Source organism: Bos indicus, chromosome X (assembly GCF_029378745.1).
Source record: "Bos indicus isolate NIAB-ARS_2022 breed Sahiwal x Tharparkar chromosome X, NIAB-ARS_B.indTharparkar_mat_pri_1.0, whole genome shotgun sequence".
In the NCBI taxonomy this organism is placed as follows: domain Eukaryota; kingdom Metazoa; phylum Chordata; class Mammalia; order Artiodactyla; family Bovidae; genus Bos; species Bos indicus.
In genome coordinates, this window is record NC_091789.1 from 2021091 (window position 1) to 2043109 (window position 22019).

At 37.5% G+C, this 22019-nt stretch overlaps 1 protein-coding gene across 7 annotated transcripts in view; it reads right to left on the bottom strand.

Annotated features, from left to right (window-relative positions):
- Positions 1-22019, bottom strand: part of KLHL13 (kelch like family member 13) — a 198264-nt gene that overhangs the window by 23742 nt on the left and 152503 nt on the right. For all 7 annotated transcript variants that reach the window (XM_070784351.1, XM_070784350.1, XM_070784346.1 and 4 more), the window contains one exon: positions 16856-16997. In XM_070784351.1, the coding sequence (XP_070640452.1) occupies positions 16856-16997 (142 nt within the window). The remainder of the gene's footprint in view (positions 1-16855; positions 16998-22019) is intronic.

The following is a 22019-nucleotide window of genomic DNA, read 5'->3' on the forward strand; positions in this document are numbered from 1 at the left end:
AGTTTTAAATTTAATTATCTCTGGAAAAAAGTGCCCAGGGAGCTCCAACGTGAGACATAATTGTCCCCAAATGCTTAAAGTTTAGTGGAGAATTAATAGGCTGACACCCACAGTTCAGAGGAGAGACAGGGCTCTGCTGATAAGAATGCCTGTTGATTAGCTCCACCACCCACTCCTTGAAGAGCCCAACCAATGATAAGCAGGCAGCTGTTCCCTTGGTCTACTCTGGGAAGAATGAAACACTGTAAGATTATAATAGGCTGGTGAAATGCATAAAAAGATGATAATATACAATTTAACAATGAAGCTCAAAATGAAGATTTTTCAAGATGGAGTCTGTAGTTTCAAAAATGGAAATGTACTCTTATAAAAAATCATGAAGATACTCATACAAATTACTTTCAAATAATATAACAAAAACTACCAGCAGAATTATTCTATCCCCTTCATATTTTAATGACCCCACATAAAACTTTTATTTAAAGTTGTGATTCACAGATTTAAGAAGCAGAAGGCACAACATACTGAAGAATGCAGTTTCAGAAATATCGATCCTGCACATATGTATAAGATAAATCTTAGTCTAAACATCTTCTCATCACAATTTTTAAATGGCTTTCTAAAGAAAATGCTTGAATCTACAGAACTAGAACTTCAAAGAGATAATATGATCCAGCCACTTTCTCTCTGGAGAGAGATATAAATATTTTAATTCTAAAAATATTTATACATTATACATACACTTTGGAACAGGATTATGTATCATATTTTTTGCTCTCCAACAGTGATTGACATATGTTTTTGCTCACAAATATCAACTCTTTCACAAATATCCCCTTTCCATTGTAAATGCAAACATTCTCCCCCAATGCCCCCTCAATATTTTCCATTGCTAAATCATCTCCCATCCCTGTTATTTAGAAAAGTAGAGGTTAAAAAGAGATGTCCATTTTAGGGAAATATCTACATGCAGAAGGTAAAAAGTGGTGAAAATTCACATATAGTGTGTGAACTATTGCAACTTAATTGCAATTAAGTTTAAGTGGATCACCTTTTAAACATAAATGAGCATATGAGCACTGGAAAGTCCTAAATGCAACCACTGGGGCTGAAACAGAAGAGGAGGGAACCATCAGGTAGAAGACTAGGATGTCTGAATTCCCCAGTGCTTGGCACACCATGGGGACTTCACAAATGTTCAGCAAATGCTTGAACAAACAAGCCAGACTTTACCCAGATGCCATAACTTGGTATTAAAAAAAAAAAATCAACATGTAGAACCTGAATTTTGTAACAAGCTAACTAGAAACAAAGAACATTATTTGTGAACCTACTCTCAATAATAAAATGAATTGGACCTATAGTTCTCACTTGTGGTAAACTATAAAGGTTAAGATGAGAGAAGAGGAACTGAATCAGGGTTTAGGCTGAAAAGTTTGGCTTCCAAGGGCTTGGCTTTTTTCTCCTTCAGATAAATTTCAGATTTCAAAAATTTAAATATATCCTTGTGATAAAAATACAGAAGGACATAAACTGAAAACCAAAAGTCCACCTCTTCTACTTACTAAGACTAACTACTGCTAACAGTTTAGTATATGTACTTCCAGGTCTCTTTCTATTCATATACATAATCTACCTTTTGCTTGTATACATACAGGATTTTTAAGAGTAGGATACTATATGTACTGTTATGCATTTTAAAAGTTCACCTGAGCACATAACACAGACACCTCTGTGTCTCAATACACACAAATCTATTCTTTTTAGTGGATGCACAGAATTTCAAGAGTGTGGTTCAGTTCAGTTCAGTCACTCAGTCATGTCCGAATCTTTACTACCCCATGAACTGCAGCACGCCAGGCCTCCCTGTCCATCACCAACTCCTGGAGTTCACTCAAACTCATGTCTATCGAGTCAGTGATGCCATCCAGCCATCTCATCCTCTGTTGTCCCCTTCTCCTCGTGCCCTCAATCCCTCCCAGCATCAGAGTCTTTTCCAATGAGTCAACTCTTTGGATGAGGTGGCCAAAGTATTGGAGTTTCAGCTTTAGCATCAGTCCTTCCAATGAACACCCAGGACTGATCTCCTTTAGAATGGACTGGTTGGATCTCCTTGCAGTCCAAGGGACTCTCAAGAGTCTTCTCCAACACCACAGTTCAAAAGCATCAATTCTTTGGTGCTCAGCTTTCTTCACAGTCCAACTCTCATATCCATACATGACCACTTGAAAAACCATAGCCTTGACTAGACGGACCTTTGTTGGCAAAGTAATGTCTCTGCTTTTCAATATGCCATCTAGATTGGTCATAACTTTCCTTCCAAGGAGTAAATGTCGTTTAATTTCATGGCTGCAATCACTATCTGCAGTGATGTTGGAGCCCATGAAAATAAAGCCTGCCACTGTTTCCACTGTTTCCCAGTCGATTTGCCATGAAGTGATGGGACCAGATGCCATGATCTCAGTTTTCTGAATGTTGAGCTTTAAGCCAACTTTTTCACTCTCCTCTTTCACTTTCATCAAGAGGCTTTTTAGTTCTTCTTCACTTTCTGCCATAAGGGTGGTGTCATCTGCATATCTGAGGTTATTGATATTTCTCCTGGCAATCTTGATTCCAGCTTGTGCTTCTTCTAGCCCAGCATTTCTCATGGTGTACTCTGCATATAAGTTAAATAAGCAGGGTGACAATATACAGCCTTGACGTACTCCTTTTCCTATTTGGAACCCGTCTGTTGTTCCATGTCCAGTTCTAACTGTTGCTCCCTGACCTGCATATAGGTTTCTCAAGAGGCAGGTCAGGTGGTCTGGTATTCCCACCTCTTCAGAATTTTCCACAGTTTATTGTGATCCACACAGTCAAAGGCTTTGGCATAGTCAATAAAGCAGAAACAGATGTTTTTTTGGAACTCTCTTGCTTTTTCCATGATCTAACAGATGTTGGCAATTTGATCTCTGGTTCCTCTGCCTTTTCTAAAACCAACTGGAACATCTGAAAATTCACGGTTCACGTATTGCTGAAGCCTGGCTTGGAGAATTTTGAGCATTACTTTACTAGCGTGTGAGATGAGTGCAATTGTGCCATAGTTTAAGCATTCTTTGGCATTGCCTTTCTTTGGGATTGGAATGAAAACTGACCTTTTCCAGTCCTGTGGCCACTGCTGAGTTTTCCAAATTTTCTGGCATATTGAGTGCAACACTTTCACAGCATCATCTTTCAGGATTTGAAATAGCTCAACTGGAATTCCATCACTTCCACTAGCTTTGTTCGTAGTGATGCTTTCTAAGACCCACATTCCTGGATGTCTGGCTCTAAGTGAGTGCTCACACCATCATGATTATCTGGGTCGTGAAGCTCTTTTTTGTACAGTTCTCCTGTGTATTCTTGCCACCTCTTCTTAATATCTTCTGCTTCTGTTAGGTCCATACCATTTCTGTCCTTCATCGAGCCCATCTTTGCATGAAATGTTCCCTTGGTATCCAATTTTCTTGAAGAGATCTCTAGTCTTTCCCATTCTGTTGTTTTCGTCTATTTCTTTGCATTGATCGCTGAGGAAGGCTTTTTTATCTCTCCGTGCTATTCTTTGGAACTCTGCATTCAGATGCTTCTATCTTTCCTTTTCTCCTTTGCTTTTTGCTTCTCTTCTTTTCACAGCTATTTGTAAGGCCTCCTCAGATAGCCGTTTTGCTTTTTTGCATTTCTTTTCTATGGGGATGGTCTTGATCCCTGTCTCCTGTACAATGTCACGAACCTCTGTCCATAGTTCATCAGGCATAGACAGAGTGTCTATCAGATCTAGTCCCTTAAATCTGTTTCTCACTTCCACTGTATAATCATAAGGGATTTGATTTAGGTCATACCTGAATGGTCTAGTGCTTTCCCCTACTTTCTTCAATTTAAGTCTGAATTTGGCAATAAAGAGTTCATGATCTGAGCCACAGTCACCTCCCGGTCTTCTTTTTGCTGACTGTATAGAGCTTCTCCATCTTTGGCTGCAAAGATATAATCAATCTGATTTCGGTGTTGACCATCTGGTGATGTCCATGTGTAGAGTCTTCTCTTGTGTTGTTGGAAGAGGGTGTTTGCTATGACTAGTGCGTTCTCTTGGCAAAACTCTATTAGCCATTGCCCTGCTTCATTCTGTATTCCAAGGCCAAATTTGCCTGTTACCCCAGGTGTTTCTTGGGGTGTGGGGTGTGGGGCCAACCACAATTACTCATCCATTCCTCACTTGAGAGACTCAAATATCTCTCAACTTTTGCTATTACAAGCAATATTGCAATAAACTGCCTTGTACCTATACTTACTTATAAGTAGATCTGTGGGAGATATTTTTAGAAATGGAATTGCTGGTTTGAAGAATATATACTTTGAAAGTTTTAATAACTACTGGCAAGTTAAAGCATATGGTTTTATCTTGGAAGATTTACCATACCTTGGGTAATGTCAAAAAAAAGAGATGTCAAGATGTCCATTAGATGAGACTACGTACAGTATGTCACCTTTATTTTTATTCAGGAAATAACTTTTGAATTTTCTTCTCTAAGATGTATGTAGATAATATCTTTGAAAGGTAATCATGGCTTATTCAGTCAAAAGCAATGATTGTATCTAATCAGTTATTTTCTTCCCCACCTCAAAATCCAAAATCCTTCTTGGCTCATTTGCTGGCCCTCCTGCCTTTAAAATATTTCTACAAATATTTTATACTGGGAATTGAGTTACGTCAGTAGGTTTTTTTCCTACTACTGTAAAAAACAAATTTATTTATTTGACTGTGCCAAGTCTTCGTTGCAGCATACAGGATCTTCAGTCTGTTGAGGCATGGGGACTCTTCGTTGTGCCATGTAGGATCTTAGTTCCCCAATCTAGGACTGAACCCAGGTCCCCTGCATTGGGAGCTCAGAGTCTTTGCCACTGGAACACCAGGAAAGTCCCTTTCCTGCTATTTATTGTTCTTTTTTTTCCCCTTTGAAAAAAGGCATGGCTAATGTTTCCTTTACCATTACCTGCATCATTTCTCATTTGGTCCATATTCCATCAAAACTGCTTGCTGAGATTTGCAGTCAATCCTCAAAATCTGGACAGTTCAGCTAAGACCCCAGGAGCTGTTTACCCTCTTCACAAATGTGATCATTTTGCTTCCTTTTGCACTCTTAAAAATGATCCTCTAACTATTCTTAGTATAATCTGGCAGCACCAAAGAAAGGAAGCTGAGGCTCCTAGACCACTTTTATCACATTCTGAGTATTTTCTATTCTAAGTTTAAGTTATCTACCTTTGGCAAATTGCTTTTGAGAGGTTTTTGCATTTGTTTTCACTGCATGTAGTTTCCTAGTGTAATATATCTCATAACCTTTATTTTCAGATGCACAAATAGTCCCCCTATCCAATTCCATATTTGCTAACTTTATTCCTGATTATTGCTATCCTCATCCAAATAAGATCTATCAATTCGGATTGTTTTCATACAGATCTAAATATCTTGTTTGCATGTTGTTATCTGTATTATCCCAGCTTCGTCTAAAGGGAAAAAGGCTAAAGTTCCTCTACAACATACTTTGTCGTACAGAAGTAGACAGTCATTTCTCTAAACAACTTTTATACTCTAATCTTGTGAAGAATGTACACTTAAAAGAAGCTGGGATCATTTTCTTTCACAATTCTCATCTGACTTCTATATATCTACTTTTACTTTCACTCATATCAATTCAGTTCAGTCGCTCAGTCATGTCCGACTCTTTGCAACCCCATGAACCACAGCACACCAGGCCTCCCTGTCCATCACCAACTCCCGGAGTTCACTCAGACTCACGTCCATGGAGTCAGTGATGCCATCCAGCCATCTCATCCTCTGTCGTCCCCTTCTCCTGCCCCCAATCCCTCCCAGCATCAGAGTCTTTTCCAATGAGTCAACTCTTCGCATGAGGTGGCCAAAGTACTGGAGTTTCAGCTTTAGCATCATTCCTTCCAAAGAAATCCCATGGCTGATCTCCTTCAGAATGGACTGGTTGAATCTCCTTGCAGTCCAGGGGACTCTCAAGAGTCTTCTCCAACATCACAGTTCAAAAGCATCAATTCTTCAGCGCTCAGCTTTCTTCACAGTCCAAATCTCACATCAACACATGACCACAGGAAAAACCATAGCCTTGACTAGACGGACCTTTGTTGGCAAAGTAATGTCTCTGCTTTTCAATACGCTATCTAGTTTCGACATAACTTTCCTTCCAAGGAGTAAGTGTCTTTTAATTTCATGGCTGCAGTTACCATCTGCAGTGATTTTGGAGCCCCAAAAAATAAAATCTGACACTGTTTCCCCATCTATTTCCCATGAAGTGATGGGACCAGATGCCATGATCTTCGTTTTCTGAATGTTGAGCTTTAAGCCAACTTTTTCACTCTCTACTTTCACTTTTATCAAGAGGCTTTTTAGTTCCTCTTTACTTTCTGCCATAAGGGTGGTGTCATCTGCATATCTGAGGTTATACAGATTCATGAAAATACCTTGCATACTTAAAATCTGTCCTTTTATTATAAAATCATTGTCTCCCACCAAATCTGAACTTATTCCTCTAGCCAGAATTCTATAAACATTTTTGCCTATTTCCACATGCTAGTAGTCCATGATATACAGATACAGGTCTGTTTTATACAAAATTGCTCAAAATTTCCAATTAGTCTTTCAGAGTGTCTTTAAACTATTTCTAGTGCTTTAAACTCAACTTCTTTCTAGCTTAATCCTTTAGTTCTCTCTTTTCCTATTTCTTCTGGGCCTTGGGTTCTATTTATGAGGGCATTGTGGCCTGTTCTCTATTCCCCTTTCCCTCTTTTATAAACATCCTCATATCTTCTTTTTTAAAATCTCTTCTTCACATTCTTTTGGGGAAAAAATAAGCATTAAAAAAAATGTTCTTTTAAAAAAAAGGATTTTCCTGGACTTGTGGACATGCTGTGGGTGGAGAAGAAAGGGTGGGATGAACTGAAATAGTTGCACTGACGTATATGCACTACCATGTGTAAAATAGATAGCTAGTGGGAAGCTACTATATAGCACGGGAAGCTCAACTCCAGTCTCTGTGATGACTCAGAGGGGTGGGATGATCGGAGGGAGGCTCAAGGTGGGAGGATATCTGTATACATATAACTGATTCACTTCGTTGTACAGTAGAAACTAACACAACATTGTAAAGCAACTATAGTCCAAGTAAAAAAGAAATTAAAAAAATCAGAATATAAATATATAAATACAATGAATATATATGTATATATATTTTTTCTTCTCTGTAGTAAATTTACCTAACATATCAAAACTTCAAATACTATTAAACAGAGGGAGGTACATACCCTAAAGGACTGACATTTTTAAATGAGTTTGATAAACTTTTAAATGGTCACATTAAAACAGAGGAGGGTATGTGCTGATATTATACATCTATACTATAGAAACCTGATAAGTTACAAATAATGTATACTAAAAGTTGCTTGAATGTCAACAGCTTTCAAATTAAATATAATACTACTATGGGAAAATAGCTAGATTGATACTCTCAGGTATTAAAAAAAATAATCTGATAACCAAATCTCTACACTAAATTCTGCATTGGAAATAACTTACTAGCATAGTCTATCTAGCTTTGATCAGTATAATTTGGAAAAGGAAGGGGAATAAAAAGGAAATGCATCCTGAGAAGAGCAATAAAAATTAACATTAAATATGTTTTATGAACAAAGATTAAGGAACTAAAAGAAGAGAAGGCTGAGGAATACGTTTACTCCACTCTTTAAGTAAATGCAATATATTTGATCAAAGCAACACCACAGTCATGTTGCTCTGAGACATCATTCATTTCATTCAGAGGACAGAAAAGGAACAGATTAATTAAACTTTGTTCTCATAATATAACACTGCTTGGAGTTTAAAAACTGCTAATGGCTTTCTATCACTGCTTTATATCATTATATAAGACTTTAAAGATTAATCTGGCCCTAACTCAACTGTTTAGCCTTATTTTTCATTATTTCTCTAAGTACTCAGATAAACTAAATAGCTATATATATATATATATATATATGTATATGTGTTATATATACACACACCATAAAACTGAATTTTCACTGGTAAATAATACTCTACATTTAGGGAAGAAATAACACCAATTTTACAAAACCAGATCCAGAAAATTAAGAAGGAACATGTCCTAAATCATTCTACAAGGCCAGCATTATCCTACCAAAACCAAAGATAATCAAAGAAAACCACAATCAAAATTTCTCATGACCATAGATGAAAAAATTCCTAAAATTCTGGCAAGTCAAATTTAAAAATATATAAAAAGGTTAATACATTATGACCAAGTGGGGTTTATTCCTATAAGGCATGGCTGCTTTAGCATGCAAAAGTCAATTAATTTAATTCATATTATTAGTAGACTAAAAAAGAAAAATGATAAGATCATCTCAGTAGGTACAAAAAAAGCATTTGACAAAATCCAATATCGATTTATGATTTGAAATAAAAAAACAAAACTCTCAGCAGACTAGGAACAGAAAGAAATTTCCTCAAACCTATACACAGTCCATGGGGTTGCTAGGAGTCGGACACGACTGAGCGACTTCACTTTCACTTTTCACTTTCATGCACTGGAGAAGGAAATGGCAACCCACTCCAGTGTTTTGCCTGGAGAATCCCAGGGATGGCAGAGCCTGGTGGGCTGCCGTCTCTGGGGTCGCACAGAGTCGGACACGACTGAAGCGACTTAGCAGCAGCAGCAGCATACCTAACGTAACACTTAATGGTGAAAGAATGACTGCATGCCTCCCTACTATTAGGACAAAGCAAGAACATACACTCTAACCACTTCTATTTAACATTTTTCTGGAGTTTCTACCCAGTACAATAAGGCAAGTAAAAGAAATAAGAGGCATTAGACTGGAAAGGAAGAAAAAAACTATATTTACAGGCAAAATGGTTATCTATGTAGAAAATCCTACAAAATCCACAAAAAAACTTCTAGAACTATTAAGTCAGTTTTTCAAGGTCTCAAAACAGAAGATGAATAATCAGTAACAGTATTTTTATATCGTAGCAGCAAACAATCAGAAATTGAAATAATGTACTTGAGCATATTTAACTCTCAGTTGGTATGTGCTAGTCCTCTCTATCACTTGAAACATGCTAAATAACAAACAACAAAGAAACTCATTTGAAAACTCAAGGTAATAATACACTAAAGTGGTCTGAAAAGAAAGGTGGTAGACTCTCATCCAACTTATGTACTACAGATATACACTTAATTGGAAGTATCAAGATAACCTATTGTACCCTAACCTGAGTACCTGAAAAACTATCCCTAAGAAAAACTACATACTCAGTTTTCTATATTCTAGTTGACATTCAGGAAACTTAAATAAAGAAATAAAAGCATCATTTTAATAAAAACTTCAACAATCTGAATTATTTAAGTGCTTCTTTTATAAAATATAACGTTCTAAAATCACTATCTTATGTTAATAATATATTTTATAGATTATCTTACGATCATAAAACTTTTAAATAAGGTATAGTTCATTAACATGACAACCAGCAACCCAAACTTTTACTTTAGGGTATGTATTTCATCAAGATTGCAGGGAGAAATATCAATAACCTCAGATATGCAGATGACACCACCCTTATGGCAGAAAGTGAAGAGGAACCAAAAAGCCTCTTGATGAGAGTGAAAGAGGAGAGTGAAAAAGTTGGCTTAAAGCTCAACATTCAGAAAACGAAGATCATGGCATCTGGTCCCATCACTTCATGGGAAGTAGATGGGGAAACAGTGGAAACAGTGGCAGACTTTATTTTCTTGGGCTCCAAAATCACTGCAGATGGTGACTGCAGTCATGAAATTAAAAGACGCTTACTCCTTGGAAGGAAAGTTATGACCAGCCTAGATAGCACATTCAAAAGCAGAGACATTACTTTGCCAACAAGGGTCCATCTAGTCAGGGCTATGGTTTTTCCAGTAGTCATGTATGGATGTGAGAGTTGGACTGTGAAGAAAGCTGAGTGCCGAAGAATTGATGCTTTTGAACTGTGGTGCTGGAGAAGACTCTTGAGAGTCCCTTGGACTGCAAGGAGATCCAACCAGTCCATTCTGAAGATCAGTCCTGGGTGTTCTTTGGAAGGAATGATGCTAAAGCTGAAACTCCAGTACTTTGGCCACCTCATGCGAAGAGTTGACTCACTGGAAAAGACTCTGATGCTGGGAGGGATTGGGGGCAGGAGGAGAAGGGGACGACAGAGGATGAGATGGCTGGATGGCATCACCGACTCGATGGATGTGGGTTTGGGTGAACTCTGGGAGTTGGTGATGGACAGGGAGGCCTATCGTGCTGCGATTCATGGGGTCACAAAGAGTCGGACACGACTGAGTGACTGAACTGAACTGAAGTGAACTGAAGTATTTCATGAAGTTAGCCCACTGGAAAACAGTGCAAGTTAATTTAAGTTCTTGAGAAAACCCATTTCTTCAGCATTCTATTACATAGATAATAACTTGAGCTGATACAATCAAATCTTTCAGTGACTTTGCAACTAAAGTTGGATGAGAAAATAAATAGATAAAATGGAGGAGAGCAATCTGATAGGCACCGATCTTATTATGAAAAAATATTAATTAGCAGCCTAGACATCTGGAGGATAGAGGCATTTTCAAGCTTAATAGGCTTGAGTAAGCATATTCAACAATCAAGAAATGATATGTTTCCACCTAGATAACTATTCTACAATTAGTATACACTGACACTCCACTAGATGAAACATGATACTTTAGTTATGGCCTCCTTGTCCTAACAGGAGTGTTTCCAAAATGATATTGACTTTTCTCTCTCTGGTCCCACCCCCCATCCCTAGTTTGACAGAGAGGAAGAAGGGCAGGCAGGCATGAAGATACTCTGTGTAAATTCTGTGATTCTACTAAGAGCAAAATCTTTACAGTACCATTCATGCCAAATTATCTTTAAACCTTTAATACATGTTTTTATACTTATATTGAGTGAAAACAATATTTAAAGACATTATATTTAAAAACAGAACAGAGCTTAGAGTAAGATTAGAAAAAAATCCAAGTCTTAGTTTTTGTCTCTTAGTGGGTAAGTGAATTTGGGCAAGCTTTCTAACCTCCCTGAGCTTCAGTTTCCCAATCTATAAAATAGGGATAATAATTCTTGCCTTTTCTAACTGACAGAATTGCTTCAAGTATTAATGAGGCAAGTATATATGAAAGTGATTTATAAGTGTTATCCAAATTCATTTATTCCATAGCAATATCAATAAGAGCAATAAAAAGCATTGAATACTTCCTCTGTGTCAGGTACTGGGCTAGGGCCTTTATATGTATTTTCTTCCAATGATGATAATAATATTAATAATACATAACAATACTTATAATTTATTTACATTTATTAAGCATTTACCCTGTGCCCTATACTAGATCATAGGCAGACAGAGAAAACAAACTAGATTCTAGATCTTGCGGATCTCACTGGTAGGTGATACTGATGGGCTCAGAGAGTAAAAGAAGGAGCTACGAACTCTGCCTAGGTTACACAAATTCCAGCTTTAAACAGCATTGAAATTAGCTTTCAAAAGAACAGATCCATGGGGAGAAACTGTTTTCAGATGGTTCACTCTGCAGGATTACCCACTGTATAACTGTAGTGGGCAGAATGTGAGTTCAGCCCAAAACTGGAATTCCAGTTTTACAATTTACCATTTAAGATGGATTATTATGAATAAATAAGGGTTTACCAGACCAAAAAATGTTAAGTACTTAAGGTATTCCAGGGAGAAGGGATGAGTGCAAAGATACTTAAGTGTGAAAGAATAACGTATGTTTAGAGAATAATAAAAAATCAGAAGTCTTCCAGAAATTTGCCTTGTCTATCTGTCCCATTAACTCTACTAAGGTAAAGCAGTAGCAAAGATTACACAGTCGAATGGATAAAGAACTGAAGATTGGCAGAGTAGTTATGGAAGACCAACAAGGAACCACAAAACCGAAGATGCTGGGAGAAAATACTTGGAAATCATATATCTGCTGCTAGGAGATTTGTATCTAGAATATATAAAGAACTCCTACCACTGAATAATGAAAAGATTAATAACTCAACTAACAAATGGAGAACTGACCTGAAGAGACAGTTCTCCACAGGTGATATACAAATGGCCAGTGCAAAAGTGAAAAGATGCTCAATATCATTAGCACTCAGGAAAATACAAATCAAAACCATAAGATATCACTTCACACCTTCTAGTATGGCTATAATAAAAAAGACAGCTAACACATGTTGGGAAAAACATGAGGAAATTGGGATCCTTATACTATGCCAAAAGGAATTTAAAACACAGCCACTTGAGAAAACACTCTGGCAGTTGTTCAACAGATTAATCATACAATGATATATCACCCAGCAATTCCACTCTTGCTGCTGCTGCTGCTAAGTCGCTTCAGTCGTGTCTGACTGTGCGAGCCCATAGACAGCAGCCAACCGGGCTCTTAGGTATACACAAAAGATAAATGAAAACATGTTCATGCAGACACTTGTACATGAATGTTCATAGCATAATTATTCACAATAGCCCCAAAGTGGAAACAAACCAAATGTCCATAAATGGATGAGTGAATTTTTATAAAAGTGGTATATTCATAGAATGGAATATTATTTAGTTGTAAAAAAAAGAAGTACTGATGCATGCTACAGTGTGGGGGAACCTTGAAAACACCATTCTAAGTAAAAGAAACCAGTCACAAAAGACTACATGGTATATAATTCCATTTACGTGAAATATTCTGAATAGGCAAAACTATAGAGATATGTAGTAGACTAATGATTGTTACAGGTTAAGAAAGAGATTATGAGTAAATGGGGAATGACAGCTAATGGATAGAGGTGATAATACAGATAATAATGTTCTACAATGGACTGTGGTGATATTTGCCAAACCTTGCAAATATGCTAAACCCAACTGAATCGTACACTTTTTGAAAGGGATGAATTTTATGATAGGTGAATGACATCTCCCTAAAGCTGTTATTTTTAAAAGTGAAGGTGTTAGGAAGGGTATGATTTGATGAATCACCATCAGTTCAGTCCAGTTCAGTCGCTCAGTCGTATCCGACTCTTTGCAACCCCATGAATCGCAGCACACCAGGCCTCCCTGTCCATCACCAACTCCCGGAGTTCACTCAGACTCACGTCCATCGAGTCAGTGATGCCATCCAGCCATCTCATCCTATGTCGTTCCCTCACCATAGGATGGGGTTTAAAAGATGTTAACAACCTGAGATAATAGCATGAAGCCAAAGGATGCAAATTTTCCATGAAAAATCACCAGAGTTGTAGCAGTAGTAAAGGAGTGAGGGAAGTGAAAAATCCTTGATTTCATCAATTATTACTTAAGCAAACCCTGGTTCTTACTTCAGTATAAGTATTTTGCACTGCTAACACAAATGAGAATCATGAATTCTCCTGGGATTTATTCAAGATTCTAGGAATCCAAGTGTATTAGGTATCAAAATTATTTCCAGGCACTTTCTTCAACAGCCTTGTTTCTTAGAGCCTATTTACTGGAGACAAATAATCTGCTAGAGCAGATCAAGCCAACCAGATGGGCACCTTATTTGGCACACCCATCACTTCTGATCAATGACATTTCCTCTGACACCTTCACTGTTTGGTTCAAACGGAAGGGAAATAAATGGATATTTATTATGCACCTTACTGTTCCAGGACTTGCTGCATTTAATCTTCACATCTACTACCCAGATTACAGATAAGGAAACTGGCCCAGAGAGTACAAAGACTTTCCCAAAGTCACATAACTAGCTGTAAGTGGTAAAACTCAGATTCTACTTTTTGCCTAAACTCATGTCCTTGCCACTACAGTTGTGCACTGGGGTATCCTTCAGAGTGAGACTTCTTTAAATAGTTTCTCCCCATGGATCTATTCCCCTGACAGCTACTTTCAATGCCTTTTGAAGCTGGAGCTTGTGCGATTACTAATTTTAAAACAATGATAACATTTACCCATTAAACACTTCTCTAGCTTGTTCCCTTGACAACCACACACCTAAGATTAGATACAAAAAAAAAAAAAAAAAAACCAGTCTGCTAGTACTTGGACTTAAAAATCTCAGTTAGTGAGAACACAATTTTTAATAGACTTTTAAAGACACCGTACAATGTTTTTCAATAGCAATATGGAATAGTACCACTACATTACCACATGAAAAAATCAGTTGAAGAAAGAACAAACTCTCGGGTTACTCTCACGTTTCCATTCCCATCACTAGCCTAGACCAACAAAGGCCGAGCTGGCTCCCACCTCGAGTGTTTTTGATTCAAAAACTCTGGGGTGGGCCACAATACTCAGTTTAACAAGCCCTCCTCCTTGTGATTCTGATATGGAATAAGATCTGAGGACTACTGTTCTAAATCTTTTTGACTATACTAGAGTGGCTTTCACTATTTGATATAAAGTAAATTTTTAAAATTAGCAGGACCACAAAAAATGGGCTTTAATCCATGACTATGGTCATGGATAGGGCAGAAGTATAGTGGAGGGGGTGAGTCTCTTTTTCTTTAGAGAAAGTACTTTAATGTAACCAAAAAACCTCTTCCTTTCATGTTTTTCCTGTTTGACCTCTCATTCTCCTCCTCCCATACTCTTGTAAAACCAACAGTTAAACCACTTACGTAGAACCTAAGATTCTGGGAGATGGGAAGCTTTTTTCCTTTCTGGCCCTCTCATTTCTATTGATGAATGAGGAACCATAAAATCCAGCTCCCATCAGAAACTGAAACATGGGGAAAATGAGATTTCAATGAATCACAGATGGGAACTTGAAGAAAATTTAGAAATCTGCTTCCCGAGTCATATTTTTTTTTTTTTATTCTTCCAATTTTATTTTATTTTTAAACTTTACATAATTGTATTAGTTTTGCCAAATATCAAAATGAATCCGCCACAGGTATACATGTGTTCCCCATCCCGAACCCTCCTCCCTCCTCCCTCCTCCCTCCCCATACCATCCCTCTGGGCCGTCCCAGTGCACCAGCCCCAAGCATCCAGCATCATGCATCGAACCTGGACTGGCAACTCGTTTCCTACATGATATTTTACGAGTCATATTTTAGAGATAAGAAAAATGAATCCCAGAGACATTAATTAGCCACATAGCAAGTACAAGCCTCCTTCTCTCATTAAGCTATATACTATACTATATACTGCTTGACCATGATGGTTCTTGGCCAATGATATGCATGAAATTCATCTGGGGAGATTTCTTTTACAAATATATTTAGAAGGATTTATTCTCCTTACCTTAGTAATCTGAGAAGATTGATATAATTTAACTATATCTAAAAGAAATTTATGGACATCGAGCATTATACTATATTCTCTAAGTCAGCAACACCCACAGAGGTCAAGGAGTGTCCACAGTACTCAGAAGTACTTGGACTGCCTATCCCTATGTTAAACAGCTCCATATCACACTTGTTGGTGTTCTTTTGGCTTTCTATTGTTTTTCTGTTCTTGCCTTTGATGTCAGTTATTACTTCTTGCATGTATCGGTGTGTTTGCCTCCAGAAGCCCTCAACCCTTCTCCTATATCCACAACTGTCAATGTGAGCTGAGACACCAAATAAATACAATCTCGAGAACTATGATAAAAGGTGATAGGAAAATAGGTTGTGAGTGAGGAACTAGAAAATTTAATGTGGGGGCTTTGTGATATTTACCCTCCTAAGACAACATGAAATTAAAAGATGCTTACTCCTTGGAAGAAAAGTTATGACCAACCTAGATAGCATATTCAAAAGCAGAGACATTACTTTGCCAACAAAGGTCCGTCTAGTCAAGGCTATGGTTTTCCCTGTGGTCATGTATGGATGTGAGAGTTGGACTGTGAAGAAGGCTGAGCGCTGAAGAATTGATGCTTTTGAACTGTGGTGTTGGAGAAGACTCTTGAGAGTCCCTTGGACTGCAAGGAGATCCAACCAGTCCATTCTGAAGGAGATCAGCCCTGGGATCTCTTTGGAAGGAATGATGCTAAAGCTGAAACTCCAGTACTTTGGCCACCTCATGCAAAGAGTTGACTCACTGGAAAAGACTCTGATGCTGGGAGGGATTGGGGGCAGGAGGAGAAGGGGACGACAGAGGATGAGATGGCTGGATGGCATCACTGACTCGATGGACGTGAGTCTGGGTGAACTCCGGGAGTTGGTGATGGACAGGGAGGCCTGGCGTGCTGCAATTCATGGGGTCGCAGAGAGTCGGACACGACTGAGCGACTGAACTGAACTGAAGACAAAATGAAAAGCCAACGTTGCCAGATACAACATTCTGTAAGAAAGTAGCATGAGAGCAAAATCTCCCTTACACAAATGAAATAAACAATGGATTCAGAATATCTTTTAACATCAGGAAGGCATATAATTTCCCCCTCAAGGTTTCTCCTCTGTTTACATTTTTTTTTTAATTAGTAAACTTTATTTTTTAAGAGCAGTTTTAGACTTCCCTGGTGGTCCAGCAGTCAAAATTCTGTGCTTACAATGTGAGAGTGGTGCGGGTTTGATCCCTGGTCAAGGAACTAAGATCCCACATGCCATATCCCAGCACAGCCAATAAATAAAATAAAATAACTTTTACAAATTAAAAAATATAAGAGCAGTTTTAAGATCACAGCAAAAGTATACAGGGTTCCTGTCTACACACAGGCACAACATCTCCCACTAGTGACATCCCACACTATAAAAACCCTGGGTGGTTTTTGAAGCTATGTAAATAATGTAAAAGGGACAGTGAACTTACCTGTAACACCACAGAACTATGGGTATTGCTGGTAAAGATGCGTGTGGTTCCGGCCTTGGAAGACTGCAAATGGGAAGAGAGGCCCATTTCGCTGCTTCCAAGGGACAATTTCATGTGCTGGTCTTCCTCTTCCACTAGAGATCTGAAAAGGTTTTTAAATCAGAAGGAAAACCAAATGAAAACATGTCATATAATTCACAATAATGAGATGATTTAAAGAAACACTCATCGGATTATGTGCCAATCATCTGACTATGGAACACACATGAATGCTGTTGCATTGTATTTTAGGCTCATATCATTCTATATCACAAAAGAAATAGATATATATTTGTAAAAAGCCTTCTGAGATCAGAAGAGATAGATGAGAACTAAGAAATCAACCTAACAGCTGACTCAAAACTATAATTACAAAGGGTTTGTTTTTTCAGTGCCAGAGTTATTGCTCTGGGATTGTTTAGGTAGCAATACCATCAAATTGTATTATTTGCAGTTAAAATTTTTGGAATATCTACTTTTAGAAATAAAAATAATACTTGTCATTTATTGGACAATCACTGTATATACTTGTCAAGAAATTTACACACATGATCTCATATAATCCTCAAAGCAATCCACTGCAATAATATTACTATCATCTCCTTTTTATTAAGGGGAGGGAAAATGAGCCACAGAAGGGTTAAAAATTATTTACCTAAGGTCACAAAATTAGTAAAGTGACTGGGCCAGGATCTGAATCTAAATATAGTCTGTTTCCAAATTTCAAAGATCCCATAAATAAAAAAAACAAAGATTAACTGTGATATACTATACATTACTTCCTCTCGTGTTACTGTAGTTCTAATTAACCCCAACTGAACAAACAGTTTTACACATGAGGGAATTCCCTGGTGGCCCAGTGGTTAAGACTCTGTGCTTTCACTGCTGAGAGCCCATGTTCGATCCCTGATTGGGAACTAAGATCCCACAAGCTGCAGAGCACAGCCAAATTTTTACACATGAAATAATTTCTTTTTCTTGAGAGTATCTCTCACCAAATAATCACTTGGGATTATTTAGCTAAATATCTTCAGCGTGGGCTTCCCTGATAGCTCAGTTGGTAAAGAATACATCTGCAATGCAAGAGACCTGAGTTTGATCCCTGGGTTTGGAAGATCCCCTGGAGAAGGGACAGGGTACCCGCTCCAATATTCTGGCCTGGAGAATTCCATGGACTGTATAGTCCATGGGGTTGCAAAGAGTGGGACCTGACTGAGCAACTTTCACTTTCACTTTCCTTCAGCTTTGTGGTTTTCCATCTTTCCAAACAAACAAATAATAAAAATAATAAGTGTATATATCACATTGGCAATTTTTCAGGGGCCATAAAAAGCATTAGAGAACCTGTAGTCAACAGATCAGTTAGTTTCACAGAGAAAATGGCAAAACAATAGTTATAAGGCTTCAGGTTACACTAAAAATTGACCACCATGTACAACCTTTCATTATTCCTCAGACTCGGCAACTTCTGTTTCCTTAGGTATGTATTGCTTTGTTTCTGAATCACCTGCCTAAGAGTGGGAAGCCTGTGGCTCTGAACGGGTTTGTGCATTCATGATATAGACTGCTAAAATGGATATTAGGAAGGGAAGAAGGAAGAATGGATTTTCAAGTGCCAGAACTCTGTCTTTTTCCTATTTCTTTGTAACTTTCTGAAGGTTGAAGTATTGGTTTCTCTAACTCAGGTCTATCCAATACCATAAAGATTTCACCTTTCTCCCTATGATACCTATAGTCTACGTTGATCAGTTTTAACAGGAAAAAAAAGTTTTAAGACTATACTTTTAATAAAGTTTGTGCTTTCTGAATTCCAACACCAACCAAATGGCTTTAAATCCTGCAATAATTAGCAAAAATCTTGGCCTTCAGGGTGATGTCATTTCTTCTTAACAATATTAGAGCCATAGTATAACCAAAAAATGAATTAATAATATATAACTATGTTTTATTCAACTCTCATGGGTATTTAATAAAGAAGAGGAAAATTTGAACAGTATTTTAATAAGCATAAAAAATGAATATAGCTTTCCACTAGTTTCGGAAATAGCTTTTTAAAAGAATTAAATTATATACATGATATATAGCCTACACATACTCACAGATATTTTAACCAGTTTCTGCACACAGACATTTATAATTACAGAATCAAATGGAAAAGTGGCAAATAGAATGATGGTAACTGATATCCCTAACCAGAAAAATTCCATTCATCCAGGATTATTTTAATGGGACATTCAAGCAGAATGTTTCATTAGTTTCTGTATTCCCGACATAGAACCTGGCACATGAGAGGTTTAATATATCATCATTTCTATGGGTCAATCCAGAGACACTTATTTATCATGCAATGCTTTAAAGGACCATCAATTATCATTTTATAGAACCACAGATGTAAAGAGTACAGGAGTAAAGCTGAAACTGCACTGCCCCTATGACACATCCTGGAAATTGCTTTTTCTGAATAAACTGCAAACAACCACTTGCTTCACGTCAGTGGTCTCTTGCTCCTAAAACTGAAAGGCAGAGTATGAAAACACAGTCCTTTCTTGGCTAGATAATACGTCTGGCTTTCTAACTAATTACTTCAAAAGCTCAAGAAGCCTTTACTAAAATCATCTTCTTCATGACTTTTTATCAACATCTTTTGACTTTTTAACATTCACAACACTCCCTATTATTTCTGCATCAGTAACACCACATGTCATGTCAACCTCAGCAGATTCAATACTCCATCTCCTTTTCATTAAGTTTATTGACTGGATGTGAAGCGCATTGTTCTTCAGCATTGCAAGGAGGTGAAACCTCTCTGCAAATCCCAAGCCACAATTACATCAAACTATCCTTAAAGGAATGATTATCTGAGTAATTCTAAGAACAAATAACATTTTTTAATCTTATTTTTTTCAAGTTATATTGGTTAGAAGCAATACAGGGACTAGTGGCCCTCAGTGGAGGGAGGGGAATCAAGGGGATTTTTGCCTCCCATCACCCCACGCCCATGCTTGGCCGTGTCTGGGCACATTTTACATGGTCGCTAGGTGGAGGCGGGGGTTGCTCCTCTCATCTAGTTGGACACTATGAAACATCCTACATCACACAAGAAAGGTCTCCACATCAAAGTTGTACTCAGGCAAAAATTTCAAGAATGCCAAGGTTGAGAAACCCTGATAGAGAGACATAACCTCCTCAGGACAATTTTTCTGAAGAAATTTCATGTTCTAAATAACTTCTCAGTCTGAGAGTTAACTCCATGAGGTAATGCTACCAGTCAGAAACACAGTAGAATTATTAATTACCACTATCTCTTCTAAGGCTACCTAATAATAGAATATCTCTGCTCTCCTCCAGTCTATCAATCTGAAAAATCAACTGTTTATGGGAGATAAGTAGATAACAGCTTTGAAGTTAATAAGACAATTATGCTTCCTCGGTGGCGCTAGTGGTAAAGAACCTTCCTGCCAATGCAGGAGACATAAGAGACATAAGGAGACATGAGACGCTGGTTTGATCCCTGGGTCCAGAAGATCCCCTGGAGGAGGGTGTAGCAACCCATTCCAGTTTTCTTGCCTCTTCCCATGGATAGAGGAGCCTAGAGGGCTATAGTCCATAGAGTCGCAAAGAGTCGGACACAACTGAAGCGACTTAGCATGCACACAGGCTTTTGTTCTTTGCAAACTCATATAAGAATCATTCCTAACTCTGCTTAAAACAACTGTTATTTCGAGAGAAAGAAAACAATTGGTATTTGGATTCACTTTTACATGCCAATTTAGAATTAAGCTAACTCAGTCCAAATAGTCCCACTTCATCAAAACTGTTCAATTATTCATGGGTAAGATTGTGTTCATCAATTTTCTTTTGAAGAATTCAATCTTTTTCTTATAACGTCTATACATTACTACCACATCTTTCCCATCCACCCCACCACCACTGGACACATCTTATTTCCTAAACAATGACCAACCACAGAGCACAAAAGCAATCTTCCACAAAGTGTGCTTGAATCAGTCAACGGTACTTGCTCAAAGGGAACAATTACTTTTTTGAAGAGCATTAGGTAAAGAAGTACTGTTTGATCATCTTATTAAAAGCATTACAAAGAAACCAAACATACACAGACTATGGCATTTTCTGCACTCTTATTTGAAGACAAAGGAAATAGACAATCTAAGCAATTGTCACATGTTGGCAGGGTGACACTAATACTGCAATGCTGTCTCAAAGCCGTCCATATTTTAAAAAATTACTCCAAGGGAAACAGGTGTAAATGATATAAGGACACAATTCATAAATATATAGGTACAAATAATTAACAGATAGAAAATGCTCAACTCCAACCTCATTAGTATTCCAGAATATGCAAATTAAAGCAAACCTGTACACTTAAAGAGTAGAGAAGATATATTCTCAAAATTGCTAGTGCAAACACGTATTAAGCCCTTGTCATCTGCTTGGCACTGTTTATTCAATGGATTTTTTAATGAAAATTTAAAACTCATCAAATGTACAAATTCTTTTTTTTTTCACACTGAACACCATGTCAGTGAAGGACTGTGTATTACTGGTAGGTGGGCTAGAGCAAGAGTGGTCTGTCAATCTGGTTCAAATATGTTTTCAACAATGAAAAACTCTAACAGTAGAGTTAACTGTTAGTAGAGCTAACAGTCTGGTAGATGTTCTGTGAAGAACCACGTACTTAGAATTCACAATAGCAGTCAGGTTTGTTGGTATGTCATATGGGAACAGGAAGAGTATCTCATATTTGCATCATTTGGCTCCAAAGCCTCAAATAGTCTTAGAACACTCATCAATTTCAATAAAACATGCTGATAGGATATATGTAAGACCATCAGAACAGGTGTCAAGTTGTTCCTTGTTTTTATTTCTGAGGGAAAAAAATAAGTCAATCAGAGAAAAACTAGAAAGGTAGAAGTATATCAATGCTTTTCTTTCTTTAGTTCCAAGTTTCACAGCACTTCTTATTGCTTCTGACTATTACATTACAAAGTGATTAAGCCTAACAATGTATGTAATTCTAATAATGTAATAGCACTATAACAAAAGAACAGGGGTTTCTGAATTGGTGTCAAAAGTATTATTCAAATACTGCAATTTCCCAGAGTAA